At 39.1% G+C, this 16,027-nt stretch overlaps 1 protein-coding gene across 1 annotated transcript; it reads right to left on the bottom strand.

Annotated features, from left to right (window-relative positions):
- Positions 1-5,647: 5,647 nt before the first annotated feature.
- On the bottom strand, positions 5,648-15,157 carry best2 (bestrophin 2). Its single transcript, XM_028441882.1, has 9 exons — positions 15,006-15,157; positions 14,828-14,922; positions 12,502-12,735; positions 10,098-10,252; positions 9,377-9,454; positions 9,047-9,199; positions 8,843-8,923; positions 8,281-8,435; positions 5,648-6,434 (listed from the first exon to the last, which is right to left on the bottom strand). The coding sequence occupies exons 1-9, from the start codon at positions 15,155-15,157 to the stop codon at positions 5,648-5,650; spliced, it is 1,890 nt and encodes a 629-aa protein (XP_028297683.1).
- Positions 15,158-16,027: the final 870 nt, after the last annotated feature.

Raw genomic sequence — 16,027 nt, 5'->3', positions numbered from 1 at the left:
GCTCATCTCATACACGAGGCCATTCAACGTGATTTACATGATTAAAAAAAAACGGAACAGAAAACATTTGACAGTTAAAAACTCATTAGAATCAGTAATAAAATCATTTAAAATCAGCCATAAAAACATTATACATTTAAAAAGATTTAACATTTCTGTCGGCTGATTAAAACAATAACAACATACGTTTAGAGTATCTTAAAACGTATTCTTGAAGGTGTAATAAGAAAAAAGCAGCAGTAATATTTAGATTTTATTCATCTTTATGTCTATTACTGAAGCTTTACACACACACACACACACACACACACACACACACACACACACACACACACACACACACACACACACACACACACACACACACACACACACACACACACATACTGTCTCCGAGGGTCAATGTATATAGACTCAAATGAATGTAACTTTTTTTCAATTTAGGCAAATATTAAGTAGCAAACTGGCTAATTTAGAGGCAGTCCAACTCTTAAAAAGATCGTCCTAGATTAACCCTCATTTTTTTTTTATCATGTTTTACTTTATAACTTCTTCTTTCTTGGTTATTGGAGTGTTGCATTCAACTTGTATAGGTGCAAAATACCAGCTACTGTTTTATTCCAATTACTTTCCCATTGATACTCTGTAACTGTTACTGTATCACTCTTTTACACCTTTTTTATTTCTATATTGTAGTTTTTATTGCAAAAAGGTATGTTTTTACATGCTGAGAATGACAAAAAAGGTTTCTATTTTTATTCTGTTTTTATATCCTTGTCCATCGTTTTCCAGCCTAGTCTCATGAGGGATCGTGAAACTGTGACATAAATAAATGAAATGATTGATCTGTGCGTGCAAACACGATTTCCTCATATTTTTCTAATCACTGGGAACAAAATGTTTGCGTGTGGCTTGGGATGAATTTCCAACTGGTGTACTTGAGTAACAGTCTAACCGAGTGTTATCCATCTGAAGCATATTTTTGTTCCGAGAAGAGCGAAAAAATGAGGAAATTGTGTTGGCGTGCACAAAACAGTGTCTTAAGGTGACAGATCCACCACCCTTTGTGAAATCAGGATGTATTTTCAGATACAGTTGGTGAATTCCTGTCCAAAAATGACTTAAAACTGCTGGAAATGATAAATAACGTTTTTTAAACTGTACCTGTGTTTCATCTTAAAGTTGTTCTCATCCACTACTGATGCCAGAGTAACCCTAGAAACTCTTCCCAACACATTTCTGGAGTTTTCATTGATTTAACGTTATGCCAAAATAATGTTTATTATGTGGCTTTCCACCAGAATATGAATCACTGTCTTCTTTACCTGGTGAATCACAGTAACAAGTATAAACACTTCTTAAAGAAACATTTCCGCTTTCCAAAAGAGCATCAAACATCTACAGCTGGTTCAGAACGCTGCAGCTCAGGTCTGAACAAGAACAAAGAGGTCAGAACACATTAGTCCAGTTTTAAAGACTTTACTCTCAGTCAGCCTCAGAATAGACTTTAAAGTTCTGCTGCTGGTGCATAAATGTGTCCAGAATACATCAGTGACATGTTAGTCAGGTATGAACCCAGCAGGTCTCTCAGATCTATGGACACAGGTCAAATAGTGGAGCCCAGAGTTCACAGTAAACATGGTGATGCTGCTTTTAATTGTTATGCTGCAAAGAAGTGAAACAAACCGATGTCAGCATCACATTTGAACATTTTTAAATCAAAGTTAAAGGAATTCTTTTTCTGTACGATCGAGAGGGAGATTTTTGGTCATGTCGATGATGTAATGTGATTGTTGATGATTTTAATTGATTTTACTGATGATTTTAATGTTCTTATTGATTTTAAGCTGTTGCACTTTTTGATCATGTAAAGCACATTGAGTTGCCTTGTGTATGAAATGCTTTATACAAATACATTTGCCTTGCCTTTGGTGCCTGCTTTGCTTTCTTCTATGGGACTCCAAATCCCACAATGCAATGCAAGAAACTCTTCCAGAGTTCAAGTCACATGACCAGCTACCCAATGTTTATGATGGAGTCATAAACAATCTTCCGAGCAGCAATTTCAAACTTCAACATTTATTTGTTAGAAATTGTTAAATGTTTAGACGTATTCTCCTTCATGATTTTTTATCATTGATAAGCTATAGATACAGTATGTGCTGATATAGTAAATATTACCTGCATCAGTCCCCTCGCAGCCATCAGTCCACACGTGCTTTTTTATTTCGTATTACAGTGACACTATATTTTCATAAGCCATGATATACAGTATATGGTTATCAACATCAAAGTAGTAATATTATCAAAGGCCAATACCTCTCAAACCATTCCCTGCATGGTCACCCTAACCAGAAAAATGCTTGTCAAAATATGTCATTATTTTAGATTGTATACAAAAAACTGCGTTTCATTTTTATTTATTTTTCAAAAAAAAAAAAAAAAAAAAAGTTTCTATCAAAAATATGTTCAATCAAAGAAAAAAAAAGTGCCCCTTTGCAAATTTTTGAGTTTCAAAATATTTGTTTGCATTCAAACACTTTTTATTTGATTGAAGGTTTTTTTAATTGAAAATATGCTGTTTTTTTTTTAATGTAGCAGCCTTTATTTTTCTATTGAATAATAAGATGCAAATCTACCTCCATTATGGTCTTATTGTTATGGAATTGTGATCAAAGGGAAAAGAAGAGGAAAACTGCTCCTTGAAGTGAATCTTCAGCTTTGTTGTGTCCTTATCGTTCCCATCTCACACATTTCACATCTGTTCCGTCCACATATTTCAGCTCTTTTTAGTCTGCAAGCGTGGTTGATCAAACCCAGTGAGTGAACTGTCGTGAGACGAGCAGAGTCTATCATAAGATCTGGTTTCAGTAAACGTACCCGCTGACCTCAACTACTGCTTCCACAGAAACGCACGCTTCTAAGTAAATCCACCCCACGCTCATGTTTTCACACCTAATGACAAAATCTTTAAAGAAAATCTACCATTTCCTCTAAAACCAACTCGTACACAGGAGCCGGTTGACCTTTGGAATTTTCTCTGGGAGAAAAGATAGAAGAAAGAAACATGAAAAGCTACAGATGATTGAACAGTTTTCTGCTGTTTGATCTTCACTGATGTGCATATACTGGTTTGCTTTGATGTTGGTCAAATAACAATCAAGGGAAACTACAGGAATTGTGAACTTCAGATGAAAACAATGAGTCAGAACTGCAGAACAAGTGATAAACTTTGAAAGTAACACAAACGATGAGACAGCAGAGAGAAGAGAACGAAACAAGTTTCCTTTTCACTTTTCGAAGTCACGTTACGGTTAGGAGAAGAAGAAGAAGAAGAACAAAAGAAGAAGAACAAGATGAAGAAGAACAAGAACAAAAAGAAGATGAAGAACAAGAAGAAGGCGAAGAAGAACAAGACTAAGACAAAGAAGAAGAACAAGAGAAAGAAAAACACCAAGAAGAAAAGAAGAACAAGAAAAAGAAAAACATCAAGAAGAGGAAGAAGAAGAACAAGAACAAGAAAATTACAAAGAAGAAGAAGAACAAGAAAAACACAAAGAAGGAAAAGACTATGACGAACAAGACAAAGAACAAGAACAAGAAAATTACGAAGAAGAACAAGAAAAACACAAAGAAGAAAAAGACTAAGACGAACAAGAACCAGACGAAGAACAAGAAGAAGAACCTCCCAGTGAACCTCTCTGTGGAGGGGACTCAGAAAACCAGGAAAATATCCACAATCATTCAGTGAAAACGTAAATATTCGTCACACTAACAAACTCCAAAAAAACAAACGATATCATCGACAGCTCATTCCATTTATATTTATTTGAAAAATGAGTCATAGCTGACATTGTTGTTGATTTAAATTGCTTTTACTTGTCAACACTACATGTATTTATTTTTTCTGTTGCAAAGGTTACTTAGTTGGATCATAATCAAATATTTAATACAAGCTGAGTTAATTGGACTTTGTGCAACGAGAAAATAGGTTTGTGTTTCTGTGGCGGAGGGAAATTAAAATGAATGGAACTGAAAAGATTGGAATTAAATGAATGAAACATTTCTGAGGCTAATGTTCCAGGAGAAGTGGACTTCATGAAAAGATAGATTTAATTATTATTTTTTTCTACCAATTGTAACAGTGTTTATCATGACCTGATGCTCAAATTCTGTTTCTTTATTATGAATATTTCCTCCTTGCATGTTTTTAAAAGACATCATGAAAAATGAAATGTGTCTACAGGCTTTTGTTCATTTGTCACTGCTTTGCTGCTACCGCCCCCTGCTGACTGGATCTGATAGTGAATGCTTTGAAACCAACATTTTATTATAATCATTGAATGATTACTGCATAAAATAAAATAAATCGCTGTAGTCTCTAGTTATATTTGTTGCATGTAATCAGGTGTGTTTTTGCAATGCATTTACACATATTTTTGCACAATTTGTTTTGTTGTGTGATTATGTTTGCATATATTCCTCAGTAAAATATCTAAAAACAAAACAAACAAGTTCATTATTTGTGTTTTTTTTTTTCCATATTCGATTACAGTGCATAAATCAAAGTGGGATCACCGTTTTCTTTTTTATATATACATATTTACAAGAGTTTATAAAAGATTTGGGTAAAATAAAGAAAGGACAAAAGTTCCTTTTTGTCAAGTTTTCTGCAGAATCTGTAAAACAGACTTTAGTGACAAACATTGTGATGCCTGTGATTTATTATACTCTCGATCAGGGATTCTCAACTGGTGGGTGGGGACCCAAAAGTGAGTCACAAATGAATACTCAAATGTCTCTCATGTTGGGCTTGTCTTTTATTTTGGCAGAAACTTTTCTTTTGACAGGAAATGCTGTGAATGCATGTTGCACAGGAAAATATATAGATTTATGTTTTTAAAAATAATATATACAGTATGTGTGTGTTTTCAGCAGCTATTTATTAAAAATTACATTTGGTTGGTTGAATCTAAAAAAAAAGAGACATTTCGTTTATTGTTTATTAAAGTGTGCTTCAAATACAGAGTATTTGGCAAGTTGCACCACCTCAGATGTTTTTATACTGCATTTAACTTTAAATATATTTATATTAGATCATGTTTAAGTAGTGCACGGTGGATTCGTGGTTAGCACGTCCACCTCACAGCGAGAACGTCCTGGGTTCAAGCCCTGGGGTGGACACTTGGGTCCTTTCTGTGTGGAGTTTGCATGTTCTCTCCGTGCCACTTCGGTTTCCTCCCACAATCCAAAAATATGGCTGTGTGAGTGGTTGTGATTACAGAGCATAACTAATTAATCACACAATTCTTTCAATCTCTTGACAGCACTAATTTGGTATTTATTGTGTATTGTTTTTAAAAACAATAATTCAAAACATTTTTAAATTTTTTTTTTGTTTGTTTTTTTTTTTTTTTTTTTTTTTTTTTATCAATTTCTAGACATTTCAGGCGAGCTAAACTGTGTGAATATAAATCGCAGAGGTCAACAAATATAAATGTTTTCTGTCTCATACATTCAGATTTTTCACCTCATCTCTGACCAACAGTGTAGAAAGTTTTTTTTTCCATGTGTGGAAACTGTGTGGAGCACAGGATAAAACTGGAAAATGAGTGATTTCTTTCACCTTGTGATTTCATACATACTATCAAACATGATCAACCTTTGATCCAGTGAGCTCTGAACCCATGCTGACACTGCGGGATCGCTGGGTTTCAATATAAGTCGGTACAGTGAGAAAGGACTGTTTTTTCCCTCCTAGTGGAGGTCTGAGGATGGTGGGCGTGGCCCTGCTGTGGCTGATGGAAGGCTGGGAGCTGCAGTGCTCCAGACTGGCATGGGAGGCCCGATGGAACAGGAAGGCAGAGGGGTGACGGGCCGGGAGGGGGATGACAGACACTGGACGGGTGGACGGGGGTGGAGGAGGAAGCAGAGCAGCTGGTGCTTTCCCTTCCTCTTCTTCCTCTTCTTCTTCTTCTTCTTCTTCTTCTTCTTCTTCTTCTTCTCTGCTCTTCTTCTCCTCCATCAGACTCTCCTCCAGGTTCTCACACAGTTCTCCAGCTCTGTCATGCTGTGTCACAAACTGAACGTCCAGCAGAGGCGTCCTGACACTCTTGTCGTCCATGAAGCTGCACACGGTGCTCTGGGTGTCCTGTCCCAGCCCCGATGGCAGAGATCCTCCTTTACCAATCTTACAGCCTTCCTCACCCTCCTCCTCTTCGTCACTGCTGCACCGGTCGATGCTGGGGGAGTGTCGGAGCCTCTGGAGCTGAGCAGAGGTACGGCGGAGGGCCCCCCCCATGAAGCCTGTGGGGGACGGGGCGGCGTTGAGGAGGCGGTTGAAGAGGGCCATGTTGGGGTGACGAGATCTGGATTCCTCCATGTTCTCAGCGATGTCCTCCAGAGGCTGGAAGTGCATCTCCTCCTTTGGGATCCTGCAGTGAGATAGAGTCACGTTTGTGTTTTAATATATGTTCCAGACATTTTATTTTGTTCACATTCGATAGTATGAAAAGATTGAGTATGCAAGAAATACACCGACATTCCATCCGTATGCAGCGGGGCACTGCATACGGATGCATAGGTCACGTGACTAAGACTAAACCTCACCGTAAACCTAACCCTAAAAATTGTTGCAATATAGGGTTTATAACCTTAAGGTGCATTCACACCAATGCGTTCAAATCAATGTAAACCTCAAGTTCCTCCCGCTACAGTGCAGACAGCTGCAGCAGAGGGCTGTACTACACTTCTTCAATTTATCAGGGCAAAATTAAAGCGGTTAACTTCTTGAATAAGCCTACATTCTGAATGAACTCATCCTTTAGTAATGATCACTTAATCATTTGATCATTTAAACCATAAAACCAGAGCTGTCTATGATAAGTGCTGTTAACGTACGGCGGGAGGAGAAGGAGAAGAATGAATTGTGATCAGACCTCTCTCTCTCCTCTGTCACCGCTTCTACACACACACACACACACACACACACACACACACACACACACACACACACACACACACACACACACACACACACACACACACTGTTCCCTGGTCATCGCGTCAGTGGAGTGATGGAGTGACCAAAAAGCATCACAATGTTTAAGCGACTCATCAGGGGCAATTGAAGTGACTGCTGGTGCGTTCGGTGTGAACGCTAACCCTAAACCTAACCCTAAGACGCTACGTACGTGTACTTCGGTAAACGTATCAATAGCACCGGGGGTTGACTCTATGGCAAGCGTACGAATAGACACTTTCTATTTTTTTAAGTATGCATAGTGGGCACACTAGTCATACTCAACCGTCCCATGATGCATTACGAGCGGAATGTAAAATAGTCCTGGGACCAGCTTCGAGCTAAACATCCCTCTTAAAAGCTAAAGGGGCTCTTGTTTTGAAGATAACCGGAAGTTTTGTTAGTAGCACAATGGAGGGTCTCCGAAAATCTTCGAAATGGCAACATGAAGTGTGTTTTCGCGAGTTTTATGGATCAACTTAGCACATGTTGATATTCTACTTGGTCACTTTCCCTCTTCAAATGTTTTCAGAACTTTCAAAGGTGGACAATCAACAGAGGTATTTAGCCTCAGTGTGTTTCAGGTTTTTGTCGTCGTAGGTTTGAAATGCCTCTTAGGAAACTTGGAAGTATACTTCAGTGGGAACGGTCATCCTCCTAATTATACTTACAGTATATAATAAACAGTATATACTCATTAAGTTTGCAATGTATAGTATGTTAGTATGCAATTTCGAACACAGCCTCAACGCAGACACCGACAAGGAGAGATTTGTACAGATTATATTATATCATGATATTTGGTTGCCAATTCAATGTATATTACAATTGTGATTTAAAGTGATTCAATACTAACAATTATTGCAGTTAAAATTTTCTTATCAAAAACAAAAGTTAAATGATTCATTTCTAGAAACAATATATGAGTCATGGTTCCAAAAAAAAACAACAACAATGCCCATCACAAAATCTTCAGTTTCTGAAATTTATTTCAACTGCTAACTTATGATAAGTTGATGACATATGCAGACATGGTTATAAAAAATAAATAAATAAATAAATAAATAAAGAAGAAGAAGAAAGAAAAAAGATTAAATTCTGGGGAGAATTCTAAAAAAAACACCAGCAAACCAATTACTTTTGAGTCAGTTTTGCTTGAAGAACATAAGGAATAACATAATTTACTGTTTATGAATCGAACAGCTTTTTCTGTCAAAGAGGGGAAAGAAAGAGTACTTTCAATAATAAATGAAACTTACGCCATATCAAAGGTGGATCCCTGGAAGGATGGTTTCCTGAGCACAAAGAGAGTAGCTGCAGTGTAGGGAGGACGAGGGTTGGAGTCGTTCCAGTAACGGTCTCTCTCCATCATCGGCAGGTCCCCGTACATCTCATCTACCGCCATCATGGAAACCTGCACAGTGAAACACTGTGTCATAATCTATTACATTTGCTTGTTTAAAGTCTCGCTCTTTACATTTTAGTATTTAGTATTTAGTGTAAGTATTTAAACTTAGCGTTTTTAGTTGCAAAATGTTAGAGTGATCGCCCTCTATGGGTTGAACGCCAGCAACTGCAATTGAATTTTGCTATTAGCTGAGATTAGATCAGTGACATCACTAAGCATCACTGTTGGCCCCACCCCTCCTATAAAAGATGGGAGGAGAGACTAGGTTTCCTCCTCTCACAGCTAAAGGCAGATCTGCTTTGACATAATAATATCAATATTAACACAAACCATAAACCACTGTTTTAGGCCGATTTCACAATATTGTAACTTTTTTTTTTCTTTTTTTTTTTTTTTTTTTTAAAGCAAAACACCTGAAAATTTCTGTCTATCAGCCAGTTGGTCTCAAAGTCATCATCATCCTCTCCAAAGGGGTTGATCAACTGCTCAGCAACCTACACACACACACACACACACACACACACACACACACACACACACACGTTGGTAACACAACCTACACAAAGCACTGATTAGAGTGCACAACATGGTGTATAATGTATAACGGTCACTCTGACCTTCAGCCAGCCTGCGTAGAAGAAGAACTGCAGCAGGGTGAAAATGGGCACGTACAGGTCCAGGTCGTGACCCGGGTAACCCTGGGTGGGATCCAGGAACTGTCGACCAATCAGACACACCAGGAAGAAGCTGTAGACCGCCAAGGTCACCACCTGAGGGCGGTTGCACAATGTACACAAACACAATAAACACAACTTAGATAAAGATCTACAGTAACACTCTGTCTGTTGCTGTTTTAATAATTTGAGCTGTGTGTGTGTGTGTGTGTGTGTGTGTGTGTGTGTGTGTGTGTGTGTGTGTGTGTGTGTGTGTGTGTGTGTGTGTCTCACCTGAGTGTACACCAGTGGAACACTGATCATGTCGTAATGAAACAACATGCTGCATTTGCCTCTGAACGCATTCAGCTCCTGTTCACACACAAACACCATTTAGATTCATTTATTGATCATCAATTACACACACGTGTATTGTTCATTTACCAATAATTAGTGAGGTTGCACGGCATCTCCGAGGGGTTATACTGACTCACGGGCTTTAAACTGAGGGTTAAACTGATTCTGATGGTTTATACTGAGGGTTGTCAGAATTCGAGGGGTTATACTGACTCTGAGGGGTTATACTGAGGGGTTATACTGACTCTGAGGGGTTATACTGAGGGTTATACTGACTCTGAGGGTTAAATTGAGGGTTATACTGACTCTGAGGTGTTATACTGAGGGTTATACTGACTCCGAGGGGTTAAATTGAGGGTTATACTGACTCTGAGTGGTTATACTGAGGGTTATACTGACTCTGAGGTGTTATACTGAGGGTTATACTGACTCTGAGGGGTTATACTGACTCCGAGGGGTTATACTGACTCTGAGGAGTCCATCTTGTGCATCTTCACTTGAATTGTTTTTAGGACATTTTTTTTAATTAGGCCAATGTGTCATGAGTGACAAACACTGAACTTCCTTCTGATCAAACACTTGCTTCTCACGCTTATAGTTTTACCATTGCACCAAACATGGTAAACTACTGTGTGAGTGCATGTGTGTGTAACTTCACCTCCAGCAGGAGCTTGAGTGTGTGGTCGTCTTTGATGCGACCCTCGCAGCGGGCCACAGCTGCCAGGTTGGTGAACCAGATGCAGGGGATCCAGTATTTGTTGTAAGGGGAGTGAAGACCCTCAAACTTCTTCCTCTCATCTCTCGTCATGAATCCTGAATGAAAGCAGGGAGAACTTTACCGTCTTATCATAGAGAAGTTTCTACGGTTTGGTTAGAGTGAAGCAGTGAGCGTGAGAAAGAAGCATCACTGCACGAGAAATATACGGATGTATACTATAATGGGAACATTTTTAAGTATGCACAGTGGACACTAGTCCTACTCAATCACCCCATGATGCATTGCGAGAGGAATGTAAAACCATCCTGGGACCAGCTTCAAGCTAAAAGTCAAACATCCTTGTTTCAAAATAAAAGCATCTCTTCTTGTCTTCCATTAGTTTTGAAGGCTTTTGTAAATAGGGCTCTTATTTTGAAGTTAACCAGAAGTTTTGTCAGTAGCACACTGGATGGTCTCCGAAAATCTCAGAATTGTGGGAATTAAATGTGTTTCAATGAGTTTTATGGATCAAATGACCACATATTGATATTCTACTTAGTCCCTTTTTTGCTTAAAATGTTTTCAGAACTTTCAAAGATGGAGAATCAACAGAGATATTTAGCCTCATTGTGCTTCAGGTTTTTGTCGGTGTAGGTTCCAAATGCATCTTGGGAAACTTGGAAGTACTTCAGTGGGAACGCTCATCATTGGTCATCATCCGAACCATACTTAGTTATATATATATATACTGTATATATATATATATATATATATATACTTATACAGTATATACTACAGTATATACTCATTGAGTTTGTAGTGCACAGTATGTCAAACACAGCCAGAGGTGTGAAAGAAGCCATGTTTGTTTAACAGGAAGGACCATTCTAAAACAGAAGACACAACCCTTCTAATATCTATAATCATCTGTTCGCTTCCCAGACGACTCGACAATCTATTTCCTAACAAAGCTAACTAATACCAGGAATGCATTAATAAGCTAATGAGTCACATAATCAAGACTTATGAACTCCACAGCTACTCAGTTTATTACTAGAGAAACCTCGCGAATGAGAGGTGAAACGTTTTTCAGCAAAAACTTTAAGCAACAATAATTTCTGTTCCTGGGTCAATGGAACAATTGAAATAGTTTGGATGTGATTGTCTGTGTCACTTAGAACCAAAGCTGTAAGTCAAGTCAACTGAAATGTGTAAGATACCAATGGAAAACCAGAGAATGTCGTCATGCTACCAATTTATTGGACTTGTTTCTCAGGTTTAAAAAGTAACACAACGCAGGATAAAAAAAAAGTCATCGTTGACCTTTTCTCTGCCGCCAATAAACGAATGAGAACTCTGTTAGTATCTGACGATGTGTTAAAGGTTCATGATTGTTCCTTCTTATCATCAGCGACGCTCAGGATGTGCTTGTCCCTGTGGTTCCTCGGCACTCACAGTGTAAAGAACGTACAGAAGGAAAACAGCACACACTCATGACACACCAGAGTGACAACACACACAGTCAGATTATAGGAAGCAGGGGGCGGAGCACCACATTTTGGACCCTGGGTACAAACCATCTAGTTGGACCCCTACTGTAAGTTGTGTACACTTTATTTAATTTCTTTCACCCGGAAACTGCAGTATCCTTACATTATTATATAAGCATTCTTTTTTCTTTAATTTTATAAATCTGTTCTACTATATTTGACATTACTTTATATATTATATTTTGGTTTATTAGGGCCCAAGCACCACATGTGATGCTCACATTTTAATATACTTTTACTCTGGGACTAGTAAAAATAAATTAATCAGATTTCTATATTTATCTGGTTATTAAAAGGTAAATATAGAATGATTAGAATTATGAGGACACTCTGGCCACCTACTTATGACTTGGTGACAGCAAAATTTATTTTTCAAAATCTTTTTTTTTTTTTAAATGATCAATTAAGATTTGACGTGGAAAAGAAACGTTCCAGCATTTAAATGCATGAGAGTGCACGTAGGTAATTTCAATCGAAGCAATATATTGCCTAAAAAAGTAGTTACTGTACTTTCCCTCGTTTCACCTTCTCTCCCTCTCCTTTTTTGCATTTTTGGCCTGGTTTTCCTTTGTTGAGGAAAGACACGGTTTCCTGCGGCTGTCTATCTCCTGCTCCTTGTCACATGACAAGGTGGTAGCTAGAGCCCTGATGCAGCATGAGTAATTGTTTTTAATAAACTAATGTTTAAAATGCATATTCGTATATATACTGTATATATAAAACATACTTCTGAGCCCCTCCCCTGTCTTGGGCCCTGGGTACTTAGTACCCTTTAGCCCTCTTGTCTGACGCCCATGATAGGAACACCTGCTCACCGGCCTCCACGACGTGGTCCACGGTGGGGAAACGTTTGAACACAGCGGTGCTGACGGAGCGCAGGATGAGCAGAGCTGACAGACTGGCGTAGCGCATCATGGTGCGTCTCAGCAGGCGGCCGCGCTCGTCGCTGCCCTGGAGGCCGCCTGACAGGACGCACATGAGCTGGTCAGGGAGCGGAATGCTGGTGTACTGGTTCCACCAGCGGTTCACCACCAGGGTCACGTAGAAACCTGCAGAGATCAGCAAAAACAAGAGAAATTATTTAACTTAATAAAAATAGGTAGAGCAATAAAGTGTGACCCGGGAACACTGAAAATTACATGAAAGTGTCAATTAAAACCAAGAGATTATATTTGATTAATTGAAGAAAAAAATTACAAAAATTAATAAATAAAAAAATAAATGCTCAACTTTATGATAACCATAAACATATTTGATTAAATCAATAAAATGATTTAATAGATTGTTTTGTAATTTGTAATTTAAAATGTAATCATAATTTTATTGGATAAAGATGACAAAAAGAGTCAGACTCAGGACCAAGTTTGCACAGGGGTGGCCAATGATATGCATGGGGTGGGGGGCGTTGCCACCCCTGGTTTCCCCTCTGGAAACGCCACTGCAACACATCAGCCCCACTCACCTGCAGTCAGAGCTGAAAGTAACGGATTTCAAGTGCTCACGTTACTCTTTTATTTTATTTTTTTCTGTCAGAGGTCAACACTACATGAAGTGCAATCTTTTTACGACAGCAATGCAAGTACCGTACTCCCATAACTCTAATTAAGTTGCTTATATGGGTATTTGTACTTTTTTTTAGTATATTTCTAGATCCAATGTTTCTGCATTGATTTCCAGTGTGTGTCCGAAACCTGTTGGAAAATTATACTGCAGATACTACGGCACACTGTCAGAATTCCAGCAGTGTCCATATTGGATAGATTTGGACTATTTTAGCACCACAAGTGTTAGCAATATAATCATCACAAAAAAAACATAGACAACTTGAATGAAACACAATCTTAAGCTTTTGGATAAATAAATAAATAACATTAAAGGTGCAGTCTGCAACTCTTATAAAAGTATCTTTTTGTCATATTTGCTAAAGCTGTCACTATGTAAGGACAGCTTTACATCAAACTAGTAGTTTATGTGAAAAAACAGGCTCATTGAGCCCCGCCCCCTGCTGCTCCTGCAGCCTTTGGCAGATTGCCAGAATGCACCACGACCAAGCAAAAAGAACCAATCAGAGCCAGGATTGTGTTTGATGGGCTGTCTGACAGCTGTTGCTCACAGGCCCCGCCCCTTTCCCGGAGCTAGAGCGCTGTCTTTTTTACAATGTATGGTCTGGAGGAGTTGAAGATGGAATTGGTGACTTTTCTGCTAGAAAGGTAATTACTGCTGCTTGATTTACATTATGTTTGATTTGTAATTATTACACTAGAACTCTGTGGTGCATGTGTTGTTTGTGTGTGCGTAGCAGCCTCCGTTTGGGTGCTGTAAGTGACACTGTGTTGTTGCTGCTGTTGCTGAGGTGTGTGCACATAGAGAGAGAGAAGTGCTGCAGTAATATGCTTTTAACGTTGCATGTTATATTACTGTGATGTTGCTGTCTGGCTAATGTTAGCTTGTTAGCTCCTCTGAGGGAAGGGCTTTGGAAAGTTTGGAGGCAGGGCAAAAGAGTAGCGGGGAGGGAGGGGGAGAGAGGGATCTGATAGTTGCGGACTGCACCTTTAATAATGAACACAGTTTCATTGTCTTTTCCTTAAGATTTAGTCCAACATGGTCACAGAAAACCTTCATCAGCTGCAGCCAGGGTGGAAGAACTTAAGGAAGTGACGTGTAGGTAGAAAAGGCCTTTCAGCCAATCAGATTTACCCTGGAACAGCGTCCAATGAAAGTAAATCAAGTCACCGCTTGATTTTTATAATTTCTTTATGCTTGCTTTTATTCTGTTAATAATAATATTATTAATTATTTTGTGTGTTATTTATAAAGCATTGTCTGAGCCTTACATGTAAATAAAATAATTACCTACTTAAAAATGTTGAGTTTAGGTTTGCATTATGTAACAATAGTAGTTAAACATTTTACCAAACACTCCCTATAATTAACCATTTACATTCCATTCAGGAACTTCAATGAACATACAGATGTCTTATCCATAGAGAACAGAATACCCAGGGAGAAGAAAGCTTTGCACCCTTATTGAGAACTCCCCACAAAATGGCTAGAATCACTGTTGTTTAACGATTGAAACTCACATTGGTGATGGAACGAAGAAGCTCCAAAAAACCAAACCTTAGCATCATCAAAGCTTACCAAGAACAAAGGACATGGGGATGAGGCTGGCATAGTGGTTGCAATAAATCGCAAGCTTCTCAAAATACCTCTTCTGGTCGTCATAGAGGACAAATCTATAAAGAAGCAGGAGATCAAACAGAGTCTACCTGTGATTAAAGACAGACATGTGGAGGAGCCAGTATCTGTTGTGTCCCACCTGTATGTGACGCTGATGGCTGTGTACATAGCAAAGAAAGCCAGGAACTCTTTGTATAACACCTTGTAGATGCTTCCTTTCCAGGCCAGGAGAAGCTTGGAGAAGCCACAGAATCGGGCGTTTGCCACTCTGGCAGTGTAGGTGACCGTCATTGGTGCTTTGCTTCTTCAGGGTAAAACGCCACGAGCTGCATGTGTGGAGGAAACACTTTATTCCAACAGACTGAACAAGCAGAACCATCTAAACTCAAACTCATTTTCACTCAGGGGCCACAATACGGAACAGTTAGAGCTCAAGTGGTCCACAGATTTTGGGATGGGGATGGACAATATTGACCAAAATTTGAATCTCGATATTTTTTCTCAAAATGCCAACATACGATATTAATCTCAATTTTTTTTAACTCAATAAAGTCTTACCAGAAATAAAATTCTAGGTTAAATTTGTGGATGCAAAAAGCCACAAAGGCACATTTATTATCCAACAGCTGCAAAATTTGTGCCACTTTTGGCTTTTTCTTCTCTAAGGGACAGCACGTGTGAGTGAGTTCTGCAGTGTGGCTTGTTCAGGGGAAACAACTCCTAAAACAAGTATAATGGTACGTTCACACCAAACGTGTTTCGGACGTCAAAATCGTGCCTCATTAAATACAGACGCTTTTCACCAGTGTCGAAGATGCTCGGGACGTGCGTCGAGGGGAGGGGCTTCTCTGTTGCCGGTGGTGTTCATACAATGGATGATATTGTGGCGATCAGTTATGTTCATCATTCACCCAGTGACTGTGATATGGTGGGGAACATTGTGTTGAGAAGGCGCCATTTCTGGATTCACCAGAGCTGCTCAGACGAGAGTCGATTTCAGCACTACTTCTGTCTCTCCCGCGCCCAGTTTGACGACCTGCTGACCCACATCGGTGCTTGCATCTCCTACCAGGACCCCAACTACAGGCGCTCTATTCCAGCAGAAGAGCGCCTGTCCATCTGTCTCCGCCTCCAGTTAGTGTTTTTTCTTCTTCTTCTCAT

This window comes from Gouania willdenowi, chromosome 1 (genome assembly GCF_900634775.1).
Source record: "Gouania willdenowi chromosome 1, fGouWil2.1, whole genome shotgun sequence".
Taxonomy (NCBI): domain Eukaryota; kingdom Metazoa; phylum Chordata; class Actinopteri; order Blenniiformes; family Gobiesocidae; genus Gouania; species Gouania willdenowi.
The sequence above is the reverse complement of the archived record's forward strand: the minus strand, read 5'-3'. Positions and strand labels throughout refer to the sequence as shown.

What these genes read in the sequence shown, in the direction of transcription:
- best2 (XM_028441882.1), bottom strand. Translation starts at nt 15,157, where the DNA reads ATGACGGTCACCTACACTGCCAGAGTGGCAAACGCCCGATTCTGTGGC. An exon ending in GCCATCAGCGTCACATACAG is followed by an intron (nt 14,923 to 15,005) that starts GTGGGACACAAC and finishes GCTTCTTTATAG; the next exon opens with ATTTGTCCTCTATGACGACC. An exon ending in TTCCACTGGTGTACACTCAG is followed by an intron (nt 9,200 to 9,376) that starts GTGAGACACACA and finishes AACCGCCCTCAG; the next exon opens with GTGGTGACCTTGGCGGTCTA.